Source organism: Delphinus delphis, chromosome 16, assembly GCF_949987515.2.
Source record: "Delphinus delphis chromosome 16, mDelDel1.2, whole genome shotgun sequence".
NCBI lineage: Eukaryota > Metazoa > Chordata > Mammalia > Artiodactyla > Delphinidae > Delphinus > Delphinus delphis.
Window position 1 is genome coordinate 38,112,162 of NC_082698.1, and position 19,847 is coordinate 38,132,008.

Genomic DNA, 19,847 nt, shown 5'->3' on the forward strand with positions numbered 1-19,847 from the left:
GAATTGAATATTTAAATCTGCCAAGGGCAAGGCTTGTGGTTCTAGTGAAGACTGGAGTAACCTTAACATTTGTGAGCCAGACCACAAAACACCACTAGTCCAACAGATTCAGAAGGCTTGAGTCAGTTCTGTGATCACTTTTGGAAAATTCTAAAACTGTCTATCCATTTAAAGCCAATGGATAACAAGGGGATCTGGTAGAAACAAAGGAAGCAATTCATTTCATAGACTAAAAGGACGGATTTCAGTAATGGGTATGTTTGATTTTCTCAGGCTTTGAAATAAATTTTTGAAAAGCTGTGTTCTAACCTGGTGCCTAAGACCAGCAGTTTATATAGCACAGTGGTTCATTTAAATAGATGAAATTATAAATATATTTAACATATATCCATCATTTTTACTGTACAAGGTATTTCTTAACAAAATGTGATTTTTAAATATCATTAGTAACTTCAGGTTGTGGTTCCAACAGGATTTAGAAAATGCTTTTGCTGATTCATTTGGCACAAAAGGTTTCCCCAAAACACAATGAAAATCCACTTGTAAAACAGGTTTTCCAGTGAACAAACATATTTTGATAGTGGTTCTTGTTATAACTCAAAGCAAGCTTCCAAGTTTCTTGATAAATTTGTTTTCTCTTCCATGACATCATGAAAGAACAATTCTTGCAAAAGACACATAGAAAACAAAACGAAACAAAACAAAAATTACTTAGGTCTGTCATTTAACTCTGCCAATTGCCAATTTATTGTAAGCAAAATGCATTACTTTTTTAAAGTGACACAGGAGGTAAGTTACTTGAACAATATATAAGCTAAAAAACACCTAGCAAACTAAATAGTTCAGAGGTTTTCCACCCTACTCCATGATATTTCTAAGTTGTCAGACAAATTTATATTTATCAGTGATTATTTCTAAATGTTTTATCTCTGAAAGAAGGAACAAGTCAAACTGTAAGAAAAATGAACTTTGAAGAGTAAAATACTGTTTGGGGCAAAAGGAGAAATGGGAAATATAATTAGCAATGATGAAATTATCTAAGTGACAGTTCGTTTTATTGGGCTGTAATAGAATGTTTCCACATTAGCAGGTCTAAATGTTCACTCCACCTAATCAAAACCAGTTGTTTCATGTTTTTTTTTTTTTGTTCCATATTGAGAAACAATTAAGCAAAACTCAAGGCTTCTCAGTGTAGCTTTAAGAAACTCAAATTACTTAGCCCTCCGAGCAAAGTTCAGGTTTCAAATAGAATTATTAAGGCGGAGAAGCTAAATCTCTTCCAAATCCAAATTACAGTTTTACCTGATTATTGATCTCAGATTTCAAATGTTAAAGACACAATTTACTCTCACTTCTTGCAACTGGTTTTGTGTCACTCTTTAAGCTTCAGACTGCAGACTCGGGGATGCCAAGAGTACTGGTCATTGTGATTCTGTATGTTTGTTGTCTTAGTCTGCCTTGTCATATTTCATCTGCAAACTTTTGATCTTGATTTATGTGTCCTTTGTGCTTTTTATCAAGATTGGAAAGGAAAGAGAAAAAGGAAAATAACTTCCTAGTTCTTCTCTGGGGGAATATAATTTCTTATAACTATTTCTAAGTGGGTCAAATTCATTTTAGAAACCTCTCTATTTCATTCCCAAGTGCTATCCTTTGAGAAGATGAAAACTAGAAAGAGAGGAGAGGAGAGGAGAATATTCTTGGTTCTCCAACACTTAGAAGCTTCTAGTTCTTAGGACATTTATTTCAATTTAATCTATTCATAGATATATTTTTATTGTTCAGTATCAATGAATACTGGGAGTGGGAAGGGGGCACTCCCCAATGAAGATATTCTCAAAATCCTCAAAGAAACAAATTTAGATGGGAATAAAATCCATAAAACAAGAGAAAGTTTGAAACTAGAACATGCTAGAACTAGAATCAACTAGAAATGTTAAAATGAAAATATAGTTGTTGAAATAAAAAATTTAAAAATGAGCTTCATAGCAGCTTCTTTACTGCTGAAGAATGAATGGGTAAACTGGAAGGTCAAACAAAGTTTATCTCCCAGAATAAAGAGAATGAAAATGTTAAAGAAGAGTTCAAAGAGAAGAGGACACATCCAAACCCTCCAATACCTATTTAATAGAGTGTCAGAAGCAGAGAATAGAAGAAATAGTGAAGAAGTAATACTGAAGAGATACTAGGAAAAACATCCCAAAACTGTAGGGAAAAAAATGAGTCCTTAAATAGAAAATTCCCATCAAGTGTATAAAAGAACAAATTAAGAACACACTCTTAGGTATATCATGTAAAATTCCAGAGCATCCAAGATAAAGTGAACATTCTAAAAGCTATCAGAGGGAAAAGACATAATAATACAAGGAAGGAATGAGAATGAGATTATCAGCAACACTGGAGGTTAGCAGTCAATGTGCTAAAGGAAAATAATTTTGGACCCAGAATTCTATATCTAGCCAAATTATTATCCAAGTGGAAAGACAAAATAAAGACATTTTCAGACATATGAATATTTGGAAAGTTTACTATCCAAAGATTCTCTTTGAATAAAATATACTAGGGTGTACTCCCGCAAGAAGAAAAGTAAATCTAAAGGAAGGGTACAAAAAGTCACAGTGAGCAAATAAATCATCAGAAATATAGTATTAAATCAAAATGAATAAGTTTTTAAAATTATGTGTTTAAAAACAAGCTGGAAACAAAATTTCAGAGAGTAGTAACACGGGAGTTGGGAGGAATAGTGTAGAGAGAAGTAAAAGTAAGTTGTGTCTTTTTGTGCTTGGAGAATAGAGATACTGATTAAATTATGTGTTTAAATATTTTAAAGTAACCACTTACATGCATACACATATATAAAACAGTAGAAGAGGGAAAATGTGGAAAAAAGAAATGTAGTCAATACAATAAAAGACAGGACTAGAGAAGAAGAAAGGGAAAAAAAGAGTCAAGAGAAAAAAAGACTTAGCCTTAGTGACATTTTCTGAGCTCCTGGATTCAGCCTTACCTGATGCTAGATGCACACTCCTGGACTTCTTACCTATTTGAGTCATTCAATCACCCTTTTGGCTAAAATTAGATTAGATGGATTTTTACCACATGCATCCCAAAGCATCTTAATCAATTCAGCCTTCATATTCATCACCCATATTTTTGCTTCACTTGCCTTCCCTTTCATGCTGAATTAAATGCTCACACATTTCCATAACGTGTTAAAATTTATTTTTGAAAACTTCCAGGATATAAATAATGAAAAAAAAATTGACTCATTGCTAGATTCCTCATTCCTCTGACTTTTCAACATTTCTGCTTTGCCATTCCCCAGCCCTGCATAGAGATGTCATCTATTTTTCCACCTCAGAGTCTGGGCCACACGGTCTTTGCTGGAAGAAGAACTTTTTAAAAATCAACTTCTTCAAGCAAAAATGAAACACAGGATATGCCATTTATAGAGTGTTTTCATACCCAATTTGATCTGAGACGATAGCTTGGGGACAATTAAATAGCCATAAAATAAATCAGCCTCAGAGAGCCTATTTCCCAGGTCTAACATCCATCAGAGTTCCAAGCAGAGTTCCTAATCAGTTTTATTTACATAGGAAAGCACTTCCAGTTATATTTTTTTCCTGCTGCACTCACTGGCCAGGATTTTCTTCTGACCATCTGCAGAATAAAAAGTACTCCTTACCTGGATCACTCTTTCTCTGTTTATAGAGAACCTAGAAGCTTTTAAACATTCCACCGTCAGCATTTATCTCACTGTGGTGTGACTGTTGGTTCCCCTCTCCTAGCAGATGTTTGGTCAGAGGCTGTGCCTCAGCTATGTTTTGGTCCCAGGGCTTAGCGCAGGGCCTGGCCCCCAGGGGTTGCCTGGCCCCCAGTGGTGCTCAGTAAGCATTTGCTAAGTGGATGGATGGGGCCCCATACTTCCCCTGACTATGCTCTGTGCATTCCAGCTTCCTCATTTAGCTTCTATCACCTCCCTCAATGCCTCCAATGTCCCCCTCACTCCCCCTGGACCTATTTTTCTCTATTTGACCAATTCAATCTCACTTTTTTTCAGGAAGACTTCCTTAACTTGGTGATCACCCTCTTTGGTGTCTGTCACCACCTGCCTCTTGCTTTATTATATTCTTTATTGAGGGCAGTCACTAGGAAACATGGCATCTTTGTGAAGATTAGGAAAAGGTGCCCTCTCTGGACAGATACGCCCTGAGGTACATCAGAGCACGTGGCTTTGGGGGCAGAGAACAGACCAAGCTCAACCCTTTTCCCTATTAGCTTTGTGCCCTTGTGCAGTGAACCGTGTACAGAGCCAGGTGAGGTGGCCCTGACACAGCCTCCTTCCTGAACCAGACCACACCTGGGGCAGGGACTTTGTTTGAACCCCACCTTCTAAATCTTTTTAAGCCCCTTTTTATATTCCCAGCCTTTCATCTACCACATTCTTCATTCTATGTGATAAACGTTGTAACTGCTGATGCTTATTCTATGAATTTGTTGATTCTTGCTAGTTATTAGATTTCTTATAGGCTGGTTAAATGAAATACTGTCATTTTCTGAAGAACAGAGACAAAATGATTGTGAAGCAATTATACCTAGTTGCTTTTTTTTTTTTTTTTTTTTTTTTTTTTTTTTGTGGTACACAGGCCTCTCACTGTTGTGGCCTCTCCCGTTGTGGAGCACAGGCTCCGGACGTGCAGGCTCACGGGCCCAGCCGCTCCATGGCATGTGGGATCTTCCCGGACCGGGGCACGAACCCATGTCCCCTGCATCGGCAGGCGGACTCTCAACCACTGCGCCACCAGGGAAGCCCCCTAGTTGCTTTTTATAACAGCTTAATTGAGATATAATTCTTACAACATAAAATTCATCCTTTTAAAGTGTACAATTCAGTGGTTTTTAGTATATTCAGAGTTATGGAACCCATTATTGCCACAATACTTTAGCATATTTTCCACCCCAAAAGAAACCCCATATTCATAAACATTCACTCTCCTCTCTCCCCTCCTTCCAGCCTCTAGCTACCACTAATCTTCTTTCTGGATCTTTCTCTATGAATATGTCTATTCTGGACATTTCATATAAGTGCATTCATATAATATGTGATCTTTTGTGAATGGATCCTTTTACTTAGCATAATGATTTTAAGGTTAATAAACACTGTAGCATGGTTAAGTACTGCTATTCTTTCCAAGTTGAATAGGACTCCATTGTATGAATTTATCACATTTTATTTGTCAGTTCACCAATTGATAGATATTTGGGTTGTTTCCACTTTTGGGCTATTATGAATAATGCTGCTATGAACGTTCATGTGTAAGTTTTGTGTGGACACACATTTCCAATTTTCTTGGTTATATACCTAGGAGTGGAATTGCTGGGTCATATGATAACTCTATGTTTAACTTTTTGAGGAAATTCCAAGCTGTTTTCCAAAGTGGCTGCACCATTTTACAATCCCACCATCACTGTGGGTTCCAATTTCTGCACATTCTCATGTAAACATGCTATTGTCTTTCTTTTTTTATTAGAGCTCCTTAGTGTTTGTGAAGAGGTATTTCATTGTGGTTTTCATTTGTATTCCTAGTGAAAAGTGCTGTTGAGAACCTTTTTGTGAACAATCAGACTGAAGGTAGTGTAGGGATGCAGCGAGGTCTCAGAAACAACTGGAGGCAGGGTCACAAGTGCAGTCAAGACTCCCTCTCTTTCCCCATCAGCTGCTCTGCTTTTCTTTTCTTTTTTTAAAGGAAAGCACATTTATTTGTTTTAAATTTATTTATTTATTTTTGGCCGCGTCGGGTCTTCGTTGTGGCATGCGCGGCATGCGGGATCTTGCGTTGCGGAGCGTGGGCTTCTCTCTAGTTGTGGTGTGCAGGCTCCAGAGCGCGTGGGCTCTGCTGTTTGCGGCATGCAGGCTCTCTAGTTGAGGCTCGCAGGCTTAGTTGCCCCAGGCATGTGGGATCTTAGTTCCCCAACCAGGGATGGAACCCATGTCCCCTGCATTGGAAGGCGGATTCTTTACCACTGTCCACGAGGGAAGTCCCCCTGCTCTGCTTTTCTCTGCAGGTGGGCTAGGCTTTCTTCTCTCTCATTGCAGACCAGCTTCTTCCACACGGCTTCTGCCAGCTCCTGCCACCAGAGAGGGCCTGACTCCTTTTCTCAGGGAACGCTGAGTCATCTGCCTTGGATCAGACACTCAGGACTAGACCAATTAATAGTGAACAGGAAATCAGCATAAGACAAAAACATGGCAGCTCCCAATGGAATCACATGACTGAAAAAGGAAGAGTGGTTCTCAAGAATAGGGAAATGTTATCGCCAGTGGAAAAAGGAGATACTGATAATGTGAAATAGTATGAGTCCATGTCAGGACTAACTTTGAAGAGCAAAAGGTACTAGATTTTTGGTATCTAAGAGTTATAATGGCCTTTGGTCAAAAGCCTTAAAGGTTTTTACTCACCTGAACTATTGCCAAATACAAAGGAATATATACTTATAATCTTAATGCATATTAGTGGTGTTCTTGATGTTGTTTGTCTATTTAAACAACAATATCCTGGGGCCAAGGGTAACATTATAACAAAGTTTTTGAAGGAAATGCTATTTTAATAAACTACAGCATCATTCTGTTTGTTTCGCAACTTTCATTAACCTCACCAAAAAGGATTCTGATGAAAGGCTGAACTCAGAGGTCACAGTCTGGCAGCCTACATACCTGATTTCACCTTATAACACTTATTGTTTGACTCACATGGTGGTTTTTTTTAAGCTTGAATTAATTTCCCACACTAAAAAATCTGGAAATTTCACACAGAAATCTGGATTTCTAGCTTCTCTTGAAAAATCAAAGGCACCGCCATTCCATTCCCATTCTTCTGCAGGCATGTGGTTTGTAATCCCTGATTTGAATTATTTTGATCTCTAGTCATTAACTGTCTCTGAGGAAGCATATACCAAGTAACTAAGTCATAGTTTCCATTCATGTGGCCTTGCTGACTTGTAAGGTGACAGGATATAAATGGGGGATTCGCTTCACAGTTGAATGAAACAAAAATCTCTTCCATAGGTATTTAAAGTTTGTGATCATTTTACTTTCGGGCTCTTGTATAACAGGAAGGGAGATTATAGAGACAACATAAATTCTCTTTGCAAAACCAGGAGTCCTTGTATTAATTCTTGGTCTTCTCCCAAAACAGGCAACTCCTAACTACCTACCTAGTTTTAGGTAGGTAGTTTTAACTACCTACCACTGGAGGATTATATTTATCTAACAGTATTCCATAGTTTCTTTAACAATTGTCATAAAACATGTCTTTAGTAAATAATATAAACATATATAGTTATAATAATATAAATATAGTTAATAACACTGTATTACATATTGGAAAGTTGCTATGAGAGTAGATCTTTAAAGTTCTCATCAGAAGAAAAAAAATTTTTTGTAACTGTGTAAGGTGATAGATGTTAAACTAGACTGTGGTGATCATTTTGTAATATATACAAATATGGAATCATATGTTGTAACCTGAAACAAATATAATGTTATATGTCAATCAGACCTCATAAAAATTTTAAAAAGTGTTTTTAGCTTGAAGTGCTCTAAACAATTCTGGTTCTAATCTAAGGCCATCTGGTTGTCGTCTTACTCTAACTGATTGCAAGAAGTTTATAATCGTGCCTTTTACCTAAATCAATCCAATGAAAGATGGCACTCTGTGTTATTTCAATTCGGTTCCTTAAGACTCGAGAGGCCAAAGTATTGCTGTGTTAACCAACGACTGCCTGAGGTAGACCCTGGGCTACGGTACCCAGATTCCCCTTCAGGAATGAGGGATTTATTCCCTCAGATGCTGGGAGTGCTGTTGGAAGATGTCTTCAGCTGTCAACCCTATTTAAACTGCCTCACCCAAGGTCATGTCTTCTCCGAGGACATACCACATCTGAAGAATGATCATTTGAGGATATAAAATCCTGCCCCTCTTGCCCCAATGTGGGATATCTAAAGGGCCATTCCATCCCCTGAGCTCCTGAGGTCTTCGTTTGGAATGCATCTTAGTTCAACCTCTGCTTAATCCTGCTTCCCTGTGTCCCTTCCATAGGTGTTGATCTCAAGCTCTCTTTAGTAACCCCCTGCACCCTAATCTCCACCTTGGAGTCAGCTTTGCGGGAGCCCATCTTATGAAACTACTATGAAGAGGGTGGCTACGAATAAGGGTGGTGTTTCAGAGAGGAGGGGAAGAAACCAGGAGATCTGAAGCACAGGATTCCTATTTGGGAGAAAAGGCAAATTAGAAAGTGGGGAAAGTTTCTGAAAGCCCAGCAGGAAAGTCTCCACTGATTCTCAACCAAAGCTTCTAGAGAGCAGAAGCCAAGCAATACAAGCAATACTGATTATCCTTCTCCTATTTCCTATTATCAATAAAATACTCACAAACCCAAAGAGAGGAGATGAAAAAGTTACAGTGGCATTACAAACTAGAAATGCTGCCCAGCCATCTGTCAGATGTCAGGAAGAACGTTTATGTAGCAAAGCCTGGAATGAGAAGCCCGGGGACATAACCGAGGGCTCTAAGTAGGGAAACGTGGGATGGTGAATATCGGCAGAACTATAGACTGCTAGAGATGATTGCCCCCGGAGGGTGGGGGGATCAGTTTTGAAGGCTGGAAGCCCTATCTTGTAAGGGCCAGGGGATTCATCCCTTAGAGTGAACAGATTCAGAATAAAATGGAATCAGCAAGCTAACAGAAAGATGGGCTAGGTGGTTTGCCCATCCAGTCATCCAGTCTAAGATGCAGATAGAGGATTCTAACACTGACCATTGCCCCATGTTTACAGGCATTCACCAGAGCTGAATACAGTTCTCCTTTTTCAAGGATAATCAATATTTAAAATGTCATAGGGGGAGCCTATGAAACATCACGTAACATAAATGACAGAGAATTTGGCATTTGAAGTTTTCCGAATAACGTGTTTGGAAAATATTCCTACAGGAAACTTAACTAATTTTAGAAAACCTCAGGTTTTTACCCTGGATAAGATTTAGGAAAATATGGATGTCTGAAATAAAAGATGAACTATGAGTAAGAAAACAAACAGATTAAAAAAGGAACTAGCTGAGATGGAATCAGAAATCAAAAACTGTATGAGAGGACGGGACTACTGTAAAAAAAAAGAGTTATAAATACAATCACAGAATTAGTCACACGTTGACAGGAAAGAAAATTGAAGCAGTGATTTGGAGAATGAGCTTGAGAAGAAAGAAGCATAAGAAAAAACAGAGATAACCAATTTTTTTTATGAATGGTTTGATTTTCATCTGTTTATTTGTTCATTGTTTTCATCTGTTTTCTACCTAAAAGATCTACTGGCTGGAAATTCAGTATTCATTCTCAGTGTGTTCTCTCAACTCCTTGATTTTATAACTATTAATCAAGCTTCACTCTATGGCATTTGTTTTCCTTACCATGCGCAAATGTGAATGTTGCACTGGTAACTTCAGAATGACCCGTTAGCAGTGCTATCCCCCTGAATATCTGTTATCTTAACTCTGTGGCTCTTGGGATACTGGGGACAGTGTTTCTGAGAGGAAGGCATGTATGTGGGAGGAAGTGGAGTAGAGAAGGTTACTCAAGTTTAAAAAAAAAAAAAAAGAGAACAAGAAAAAACTGAGGACTTCCCTGCTGGTCCAGTGGTTAAGACTCCGTGCTTCCAACGCAGGGGGCACGGGTTTGATCTCTGGTCCTGGAAGTTCCATATGCCGCGTGGTGCGGTCAAAAAAAAAAGAAAAAAGAAAAAACGGAGAGTGAAAATGTGATAAATATGTACGGCAGAGACTAGAGATTCAAGATAATAATTATTCCTAAAATACAAGCCAGAATAAACATAAGCAACAAATTAACAATAGAAAACTTTGCTGATATGAAGATGTATCACAGTTCATGGAATTCAAGAGCCCATCATATACCCGAACATGAAAAGTATGAAAAAAATGAACACCTAGACATATTCTGTTAAAATTTTCTTTTAGTTTCAAAAAATTGTGAAGTGCCCTACATACAGGAGAAACAACTGACCTACAGAGGAAAAACTATAGGTGTAAAATGAGACATATGCTTTACCTCTCATGTAGAGATGAAGTCATAGACAGGAAGGTGGGCTGTAGAAAGAACAAGGGCGCCAAAGTTTGAGCTATTACAGTAACTCCTTGTCAAAGCAAGTCCTGGATATAGGACGCAAGTTATACCCAGTATCTCTAATAGCTTCTTAGACTCCTTTGACCTGCTTGCCTTTCTCTCTGTCCTCTGCCAAGAATGAATGACCCTTCACCAATGCTGTTATCAGCTAGTGCACATTATATCTTCACAATCAGGTTCAGTAAAGACCAGGCCACCATCAGATTGACTGCTCTGAACTCCTCTGTCATCACACTTTTGAGGCACCCAATCTGCTGGATCATTTGTAGGGATTTTTGTTTTCAGTTTGTGACCACAAACAGGTATATTAGTTTGCTATTGCTGCTATAACAAATTAGCACAAACTTGGTGGCTTAAAACCACTCAAATTTATTATCTTACAGTTCTGGAGGCTGGAAGTCTGAAATGGGTTTCACCGGGATAAATCAAGGTGTCACGAGGGCTGCAGTCCCTACTGGGGGCTCTAAGGGAGAATCTGTTTTCCTGCTCTTTCCAGGTTCTCAAGGCCCACCTGTATCCCTTGGAACACGGCCCTCTTCCATCTTCAAAGCTAACAACTGTTGGCCAAGTTCTCATCACGTTGCATCACTCTGACCTTCCCTTCTGCCTTCCTCTTCCACATTTAAGAACACATGTGATTATATTGGGCCCACCTGGATAATCCAGGATACACTCTCTCTCTTAAGGTCAGTTTGTTAGTAACCTTAATTCTATCTGCTACCTTAATTCCCCTTTGCCATATGACCTAATAGGTTTTAGGAATTAGAACATAGCCATCTTTGGAGTTCCATTATTCCTTCTACTACCAACAGGCTTCTCTTGTTTTGCTTCTGGCTACCTTAACTATTCATTAGCACTTCCAGAGAAGACTGATGATGAGAAAAAAAAAGGTAAATGTTGACATTTATTTATAATTGATAAGAGTTTGATGAAGGAGGGGGAAACTCATGGCTAAAATATAGACCTGAGATTACATCAGTGGTGATTAAATCAGATAAAATATGTGAAATCCTCTACCCTAGGATTGACCCAGAGCCTTCTGATTAAGTGGAATCTAAAGTTGATACCCCAGGTCCTTTCAGAGCATGGCTACTAGAGTTTGGTCTTTCATCTACTTTTACACGAGTCACTATTTCACAAAATTCTCGTCACCATCTTTCTCTTCTCCTCCTCATCATCCTGAAAATATTTTTTATTTCTCTTCTGGACACATTCAGCATGGAAAGGCTGCCATGGACATTGTGTCTGTTTTATTATTGTGGACCAAGAGTCTGTCCAGTTCCTCTTCTGAGCTGGTATTATGCATCCCTGATCTATAATTATTATTTCAATGAAGGGACTGACAGAGGGAACTGTACAGTAAGCAAGGATTGAAGGAGCTCTAGCTATTTGGGAAGAAAGCAACCTCAATAGTCAAGAAAATGTAGAGTTTCATTTATATATGTTGTATCAGTTACGATCAAGTGTGGTGGTACGTAACAGAAACCCCCATAAAGGGAGTTAAACATAGAAGGGTTTTTCTTGGATGTAGAAGAATTCCAAAAGTGGGCAGTCCCAGGCTTGCGTGGTAACTCTGCAAATAAGACTGCAGTTTGTACAAGGCAAGGTAAATGTCTAATTCTTTCTTTTTAATGACCAGTTTTCAAAGTATGGTGTTAGTGTGCTGACTACCTTCAATGGTGAATTTTTTTTTCATTTTTTGAATTTTTAAAAGTATCATTATGAACTCAAATTTTCTGTGTTCAATGTGTTTCAATCAATTACAGTTATTCTTTTTGGTGCCCAAATTGTCTCATCTCCTGCCAATTAAAAGCCCGTGTAGGTTGGCTCCAGTCCTTTTGACATGACCCTATTGGTCTTTGAGAACTTCCTTGCTTTGGGTACAAAAAATATGTCAGGCTCATCTTGTACATTCCTGCCCCAGACCAGGAATCAGCCATTTCTCCAATGTGCCCTGGCTCCTTCTAGTGGGAGTTGGCATTTGGAGAACACGATCTAGTTTTTACTACTGGGTTGTCATTATTTTACTACTGGGTTGTCATTATTCATTATTATTAGGCCTCAGCAGACAGAGCTATTAAATATGTGTGTTTTGGAGAAACCAATAAAACCATTAACAATAAGGCTACTGAATATAATTTAAGTTTCTTTAAAGTTCGTTTTGCCCTTAGAATATTTCCTAAAATATTGTGAAAGACTGTGAAAATTATTAATGTGAAGTAATTCTTCTTAGAGTAAATATGTCACCACCTTGATACCCAATTAGGTTTTCTTTTGTCTGTGTGTTTTTTAATTTTAGAGATCATGTGTTTTTCTTTCTGACTTAATCTTGTTTTTTAATTATAACATTTACCTAGTCACAAATAAAAATTTTAAATGGGGTATGTTTAGAAAAGTCTAGTTTCCTTTCCTCATAGCTAATTATTAGTTTTTGAGTTATCCTTTCATCATTTAAAAAAAAATACAAACAAATGCTTACAGATATTCCTATTTCTCTTCCTGTTTTACACACAAAGTATCACTATAAAAACTGTGCTGCACTGTGCTTTTTTCCACTTTAAAAAAATACCCTGGGGATTACTCGATACCAGTATGTACCCAGCTTACCCATTTTTTTTTTCATGGCTGCAAAGACCATCATATGTATGTACCACAGTTTATTCAACCAACCCCCAACTGACAGACGTTTGTGCTACTTCTTCTCTTTTGCTATTATAAATAATGTTGTAATGAAAATCTTGAATGTATGTCATTATATTTTGTCAGTATACCTTTGGGATAGATTCCTAGACTGGGACAAAGGGTATCTGCATATATAGTATTGCAGATATTGACAAATTTCCCTCACTGGGTTATTTTGCATTCTCCCGGCAATGTATCAGAATGGATGTCTCCCTGTAGCCCTGCCAATAAAATGTCAAACTTTTGCATTTTTGCCATCTGATAGATGAAAAATGATATCAGCATAATTTTCATGTCTCTTATTTTGAATGAGCTTGACCATCTTTTCATGTTTAAGAATCATGGAAAATACATTTTAATTTAAATGTATTTGTTGCTTATGCTGGTATCTTCTCACTTGTAAAGTTGGAGAGAACAGGATGGATGTGATTAGGTATGAAACAAGTTTATATTGAGCCAAAGGTAATGCCCAATGTGTTTCTTAGAGTAGAGAAAGTTCTATGAAGCTTTATTTGAAAGATTGCATGGAAGAAATTTTATCCATCAGATTTTAACATGAATTCGTATCGTTTTCTTAGAGTGTCCTACCCTCACTAGAGCGCTCATCTTTAGCTGTGCATCAGATTCACATACAGAATTTTTTTGAAAAAGAAAAGAAATAGATGCCTTGGCCCATCCCTGGACATTTGGACCTGGAGACTCCGGAGTCCCTGTCAGCTATGTTTTTTGTTCTTAGTTTTTTGGAGGTATTTGTTTGTTTGTTTAAACTGAGGAGATGATTCTATGCAAATGCACTTGTTCAATAAATATTTATTGGGTGTCTACCAAGTGCCAGGGAATGAATTGGCTGGCAGGCGCACGGAACAGAGCAGTGATAAAACAGACACAGCCCCTGTCCTCAGAGACTGTAGAAAGATATACCAAAAATATTGACTAGATTCACATGAAGTGTCGCCAGTGCTCTGAAAGGACAGAGGGCTGAGATAGAGAGTAATAGGAAGGAATGCTTTTGGACAGCAATGGTCAGGGACAGTCTCCCTGAAGAGGTAATATTCAAGCTGATCTGCAGAAGCAAAATGGGCTTTGGGGCCATGCAGACCTAAACTTTTAAGGGCTATTGGAAACATCTGAACAGAATTCACATAAAGTCCTTCACTCAGTGCCGGGTTCATAGTAAATGGCAGCTGCTATGGTGATGGTGCAAACGATTTTCTGCTCAGCCAGACCTTCTTCCTCTAAGGCCCATTTCTGACTAAACTACTCCATTAAACCTTCTTTAGTGAATCCAGCCCACACTGATTCATTTATTCACCAAATGTTTATGGGGCCTCTACTGTTTGTCAGGTACCATCCTCAGCTCTGGGGATACACCGGTAAAGCCCACTTGGCTGTCACAGAACACATGTTACAGGAGGAAATTCAATTCTGCAATTTTCTTTTCTTTTCCAGACACAATAGAATTACAGACTCCTGGAGGGCAGGGGACTTACCCCTTTTTGAATTCCCCCCCACAGTTCCTGACATCAACTAAGTGCTCTGTAAAGTGCTAGACTGTGACCTTTTAGCTGGTCCAGTGTGCACCACCTGCCCAGTAGCCAAGGACTTTGAGACCTGGCAGTTCTATTAGGAGAGAGAAGAGAAAAAGTGTAGAGTCTGACACATTAAGGGCCCCAAAGCTATCTTTATGCCTTGAAAAAAGGCCGACATCTCTACCATTCCAGTCTGCTGAAAGGCCTGAAGTTGTAAAGTGCCAAAACTCAGATCCTGTTGGCCTGGCCTTTAAAGAAGCAGTTTTCATGAATTTGTTGATTTTGTTGTGGTAGTGGTGGTTAACCAACTTAAATTTTTTTTTTTTCTTAAGAGAATATGTTTGCCGATCCTGGAGAAGCTTTTGGTTTCCCGATGTTAACCAAAACCTTCCACCTTGCCCACTATTCACCCCGCTCCACATATGTGCATCCACATCTATATACTATGTAGAGTCTGTCATTTTATTTCAAACCTCCTGTTTCCTCCAAGTCAGTGCTTCCCAGCATAAAAAACACCTATTATGCCAATAACTTATTGAGCTACAGTTCACTTATTATTAGAGTTTATTATTAGATAAACAATACAGGATGCCTCATTAAATGTGAATTTCAGATAAACAACATATAATTATTTAGTGTAAGTGTGCCCCATGCAAGGTTTGGAACATAGTTATACAAAAAACATCTGTTGCTTTATGAAATTCTAATTTAACAAGGTGTCCTGTATTACTATTTGCCAGATCTGGCAATCCTACTTGTTATAGGTCTTTACCTGTGCTGTCTCTCATAAGCCTTTAAAAAATACACAAAGTAAGTATGCTAATTTTACAAATAAAGACACTGATGCTCAGACAGAGACAGTAATATCCTCAAGATTATAGCTGGTACATGGTAGAATCAGGATTTGAAGCTAGATATGTTCAAATACGAAGGCCCTGTTTTCACCTTTCTCAAGAAAACCAGTAATTGTTACAACTGTTTTGTCCAGAGCTAAATCAAGCTAGAGTTCTATAATGTGAGATTAATGGACATGCCTTTGCAGTTCCCAAAACACAGCTCTTTACCATGCTGAGACTTGGCACCCATCTGCCCCTTCTTGCCATGTGAGTGCTACTCAGCCTTCCTGACTCAGCTCAGAGCTTACCTCATGGAGGAAGCTTCTCTGATCCTCCCAGGAAGAGCTGATCATTCTATGTGTCTCCTCAGCACTTGTACAGCGCACCGCAATGATCTTCTTAAGGGTCTGTCTCCCTCAGAAGGCCATGAGTTTCAAGAGATGGGCACCATGTCATTTTCCCAGTGCCTAGCATGAAAGTGGAGCCTCAGTAAATTCTCGGTAAATGCCCAAATTTGAAGCCCAAATCCTGGGCATCCGATTTATATAAACTCTGCTAAAACACGTATGAGATTACTGATTGGAAGACAATGGATCTCCTGGCTGTTTGTGAAAAACGTCATCAGAAGATGGATACTAGAAACTAACCTATGTCATGTGAGTCTTTATGGAAGTACTTTTATTTATTCAATAAACTGTAAATGATTCTATTTGAACTGTTAGAGTTCATCAGCTAAATATATATTCACAATACAAAATGTGTCTACTAGATTTCTGCATTTTAAAAATCTTATGAAATACAGTAATTAGACGTGTCCATTAACCATTTTTCAAGACTTTAATATCTTAGTTTTCTAAGGGTATTTTTGCAACAACAGCAAAAATAAATAAAGCATTAATGTAATAATAATAAAGAAACTAACCTATCTAGACATGGACAAGAAAACCATTACTATTTAACTTGAGAACTACCCTAACAGTTACACTTTTTCTAAATGATCCTATTTTGCTGTCGCCTTTGACATAGCTTTAAGTTGTATTGTTGCACAATTACCTTGAATGGAACATCTGAGTATGAATCAGATTTAGTTAACATTCATAAATATCTGCAGTGGCAGGAGGGAGGAGTAAAGCAAAGTTTAGCCTCACCTTTCTAGCTCGGCAAAGTTCAAACCAGTCATTTTAAGAAGCCAATTTTGTGTGAAAAATGATGTCATTTTATATGCTAAAGATACATGTGCTTGGCATATGAGGACTTTCGTTATTCCTTAAAATATTTCCTTGAATATATTCCAGAGATTTTTTAAAAAGTCATTTAAAAATGAATTATAATTGTGGTGAATACAGGGCTTCTTTATGTCATTCCTCCTTTGTGGACAGACTCGGTGACTTCCAAAGGCACCCAATTAGATTACTGAAAAGAAATACAGTACTCTTGTCCCTTGGCTGACCTGCTCATCATCGTGAACTGATACTCATATTTAGTGCCAACAAAGCACAACTTCATTGAGAAAAGAAATATACCCATTCCCTCTGGTTCTGAGTCATCTGACCACATCCAGGTCCTTTAGTTCTTTTGCCGAAATATTCCAGATAAGAATAACGATGGGTTGATGCCCTTTCCAAAACGATATGTAAGTGCTATAAAAGGTAGCTATTTATACTAGTCAGTAAGTGTTTTAGGAATGATGGACAAATTCAAATTTAGATAATTTCTATTAAGACAAATAATGACTAGACTCAAATGGCAACTCTTCTTTGGCAGAAGCACAAAGATATAAACAATCCACTGAGGAAAACATCTAATTTATTTCTTCATGCTGAGGAAATGACTGATGCAGTCTGGTGTGTCACTTCATGCGTCGGACAAAGCTTTAAGTCACAAGGAAGTCTGTCTAATGGTGGAGTCCCAGACACCAGCCATGCAGTGCAGGCAGCATCTTGAGAACGAGAAGCGAACTCTCCCTAGTCTGGGCCAGCGTGAGCACACTGTCGGCTGTCCTCAGTATGTGTGGTGGAGGAGGGAGACACATATAATAGGTAAGAACACTGGCTGCAGAGTCAGACTGCTGGAATTTGTCTCCCACACCTAGCACGTCCTGACCTTGGACAAGGTACTTCGCTCTGAGCCTCGTTTTTTTTCATCTATGAAAGAGAAATGATAACAGTTATCTAGCTCATGGATTCTTGTGAGGATCAGTGAGACTACAGGTGAGTGACTTAGTTCAAGGCCTAGCACGGTAAGCACACAACCTGTCAGTCCTTTCTTGCCTGTCAGAATGACTGAAATCAATGGAACAGTACGTTGGCACGCAGGTGGACAACGTTTCAGCTTCTGACCACAGCTTCCTCTAGACTGATTTCCATGAATAACGTAAATCATACTTAAAAGGAGCAGAGATTACAAACAGAGGAAGGGATGGCAGGGACTCAGGATTTTAAATGCCTCTCTTCTTCCCCCTCTTTCCCCTTGGCCTCCTTCCCCCCTTGGGTTCTTGAAGGAAACAAACAAAATGCACAAAAGACAGGCCAGGAAAATGCACGTTATAAGACTTTGGCCTAAACCCCCATGCAGACTATAGAGTAAGCTGAGCTGGCCCTTGGGGAGGATCCCTTTCACACGGCTAGAGGCAGGCCTAGGGCCTAAGAGCAAAGGAGCTCCTGCAGCCCTCTCCTCCCAAAGCCCATACCCAAGTTCCTCTGGATCTGACTGCTTTAACAGCATGCAAAAGGGGATTTGGGAAGAACTAGCAAGTCAGCAAAGAAGCAACACATTGAAGAGATCATGCGTCCCTCACCTAGCGCTCACCTGGTCCAGGCTTTCTCAGCAGGTTGGAGTAACGAATGGAAACTTAAGTCAGAATTTTTTTTTATGTTTCATTCTATCCGATTAATTCATAGTTCAGTATTTGAGTACAATTTGTACCATTTCAGATCTGTACTCCAGACAAAAATAGAGTAACTTGAAATACTGTGTTTAAAGAAATTCTCGTGTTCTATCATTAAATTATTTGCCTAATAGTTGATTATATGATTTGTTTAAGTACTTTACGTGCTAAGAGCCAATTATCAGGAACGTTTGAATTATGTATGGTGATATTTCAAGGTGATAGTTTTATTGCAACGAGCATTGTTTTTTTTGTCAGCAAGATTCCTGATGTAAAATAACAACTACTGATAAAAATACATGTTCTATACACACCGCAGCCCCAGGACACCTGGCCTAGGTAAGCCCATCAGAGGGAGAGAAAAAGTCAGAAGAAAGAGTCAAGAGCAACAAGCACACCTGGCTCAGAACTTAAACTTGTTCAGTTCATTCAACAATTACTTTGTTGAACCGCTATTACGTGCTGGGCACTTGTTCCAGATGCTAAAACCGATCCACCCCAGTTTAGAAGTCAATGACAACCACAAAGAGGATTCAAGCCCTAGACCCCGTGCACCTCAAACCTGCCCTCTTCTTTCTCAGCGCTTAACTCCTTCCCCTCATGTTAATGGCTTTGCCCTCCACCCTCATGCATCCTGAGGGCAGGGTAGGAAAGAGGGGAGGAGAGGGAGGAGAAGACGGGTTTAAGCTTCCAGAGCTGGCAGATAACAGAGGATATCAAGAGAGGCGATGTTTTTGGTTGTTTTTCCTAGTTTCACTTTATTCAGCACTGGGGTCAAAAGCGGTAGTCCTGCTGACCCCAGCGGGTTCTGCTCTCACAAAGCATCTTTAGATTTTAACTCAAGGCACAAAAGCCTCACTACTTCTCCCTCAGTTCCGAGTTACTACGAACCTCACATTTCTGTCACTGCACTGTCATTTGGCCCCAAATAGAAAATTAGCTAATTAGCTTTTGCTCTCAATTGGGGAAAAAGTGGCTTGCACCAGCCAGAAGAGATTCAGGTAGATAGCCTGTACTTGTTTGCTTTGGGAAGTGATTTGCCTGCATTACATCATAAGCAAGAAGATTTTCATACAGGACTAGCCTAGAGCAATAATAATCCACTCAAGTGTCATGAGCTGAGGTGAGGCCAAGTTCTAGAGACAAGAAAAAGCAGCTCCACCAGACAACTTCCTTTCCAGGCCAATCCCAACCGTCAGTTATGCCAACGCAGGTCCCCAAATGGAGCTGGAGACTCAGTGGAGAGCTCAGCACAAACTTCTCTAAATCATCACAGGGCTTGATTTTTTTGAGCTGCTCCTTAAATTTCCTACTCACCTATCCCCGCCATCTTTAAAAATTAAATCAACTTATATTAACATGCTTATATTTTAACTTTGGAGGTTTGAAATTGAACTAATTCAACCAACTAGGACACTTTGTGTTTAAAAACAAAAAATAGAATTCAAGAGGGAAAAAAAAAACCTCTCCAGACCTCATGATCTAAGTGTTTTCTTGCTTGTTCTATCACTAACATACTCTCTCTGGAACTCTCTTCATTTTCCAGATGTGAATAAAAAGGTGAGATGTGAAGAAGGTAAGTGACCCTCCTCAAGTCACATAGCAAGTGAGTTGCAGAGATAATGCTAGACCACAAGACTGTACTTCAGTCTAGTGCTTTTGTTTTGTTCTCAAACACAACAGAGCCTTCCTATAGTCCGTAGACTTGTGTTGTAA

General features: G+C 38.9%; 1 protein-coding gene across 1 annotated transcript in view; it reads right to left on the bottom strand.

Moving 5' to 3' along the window:
* Positions 1 to 15,161: 15,161 nt before the first annotated feature.
* Positions 15,162 to 19,847, bottom strand: part of MINPP1 (multiple inositol-polyphosphate phosphatase 1) — a 56,587-nt gene continuing 51,901 nt past the window's right edge. The window contains exon 5 of the mRNA XM_060034543.1: positions 15,162 to 15,711. Coding sequence (XP_059890526.1) covers positions 15,678 to 15,711 — 34 coding nt within the window. The 3' untranslated portion in view covers positions 15,162 to 15,677. The remainder of the gene's footprint in view (positions 15,712 to 19,847) is intronic.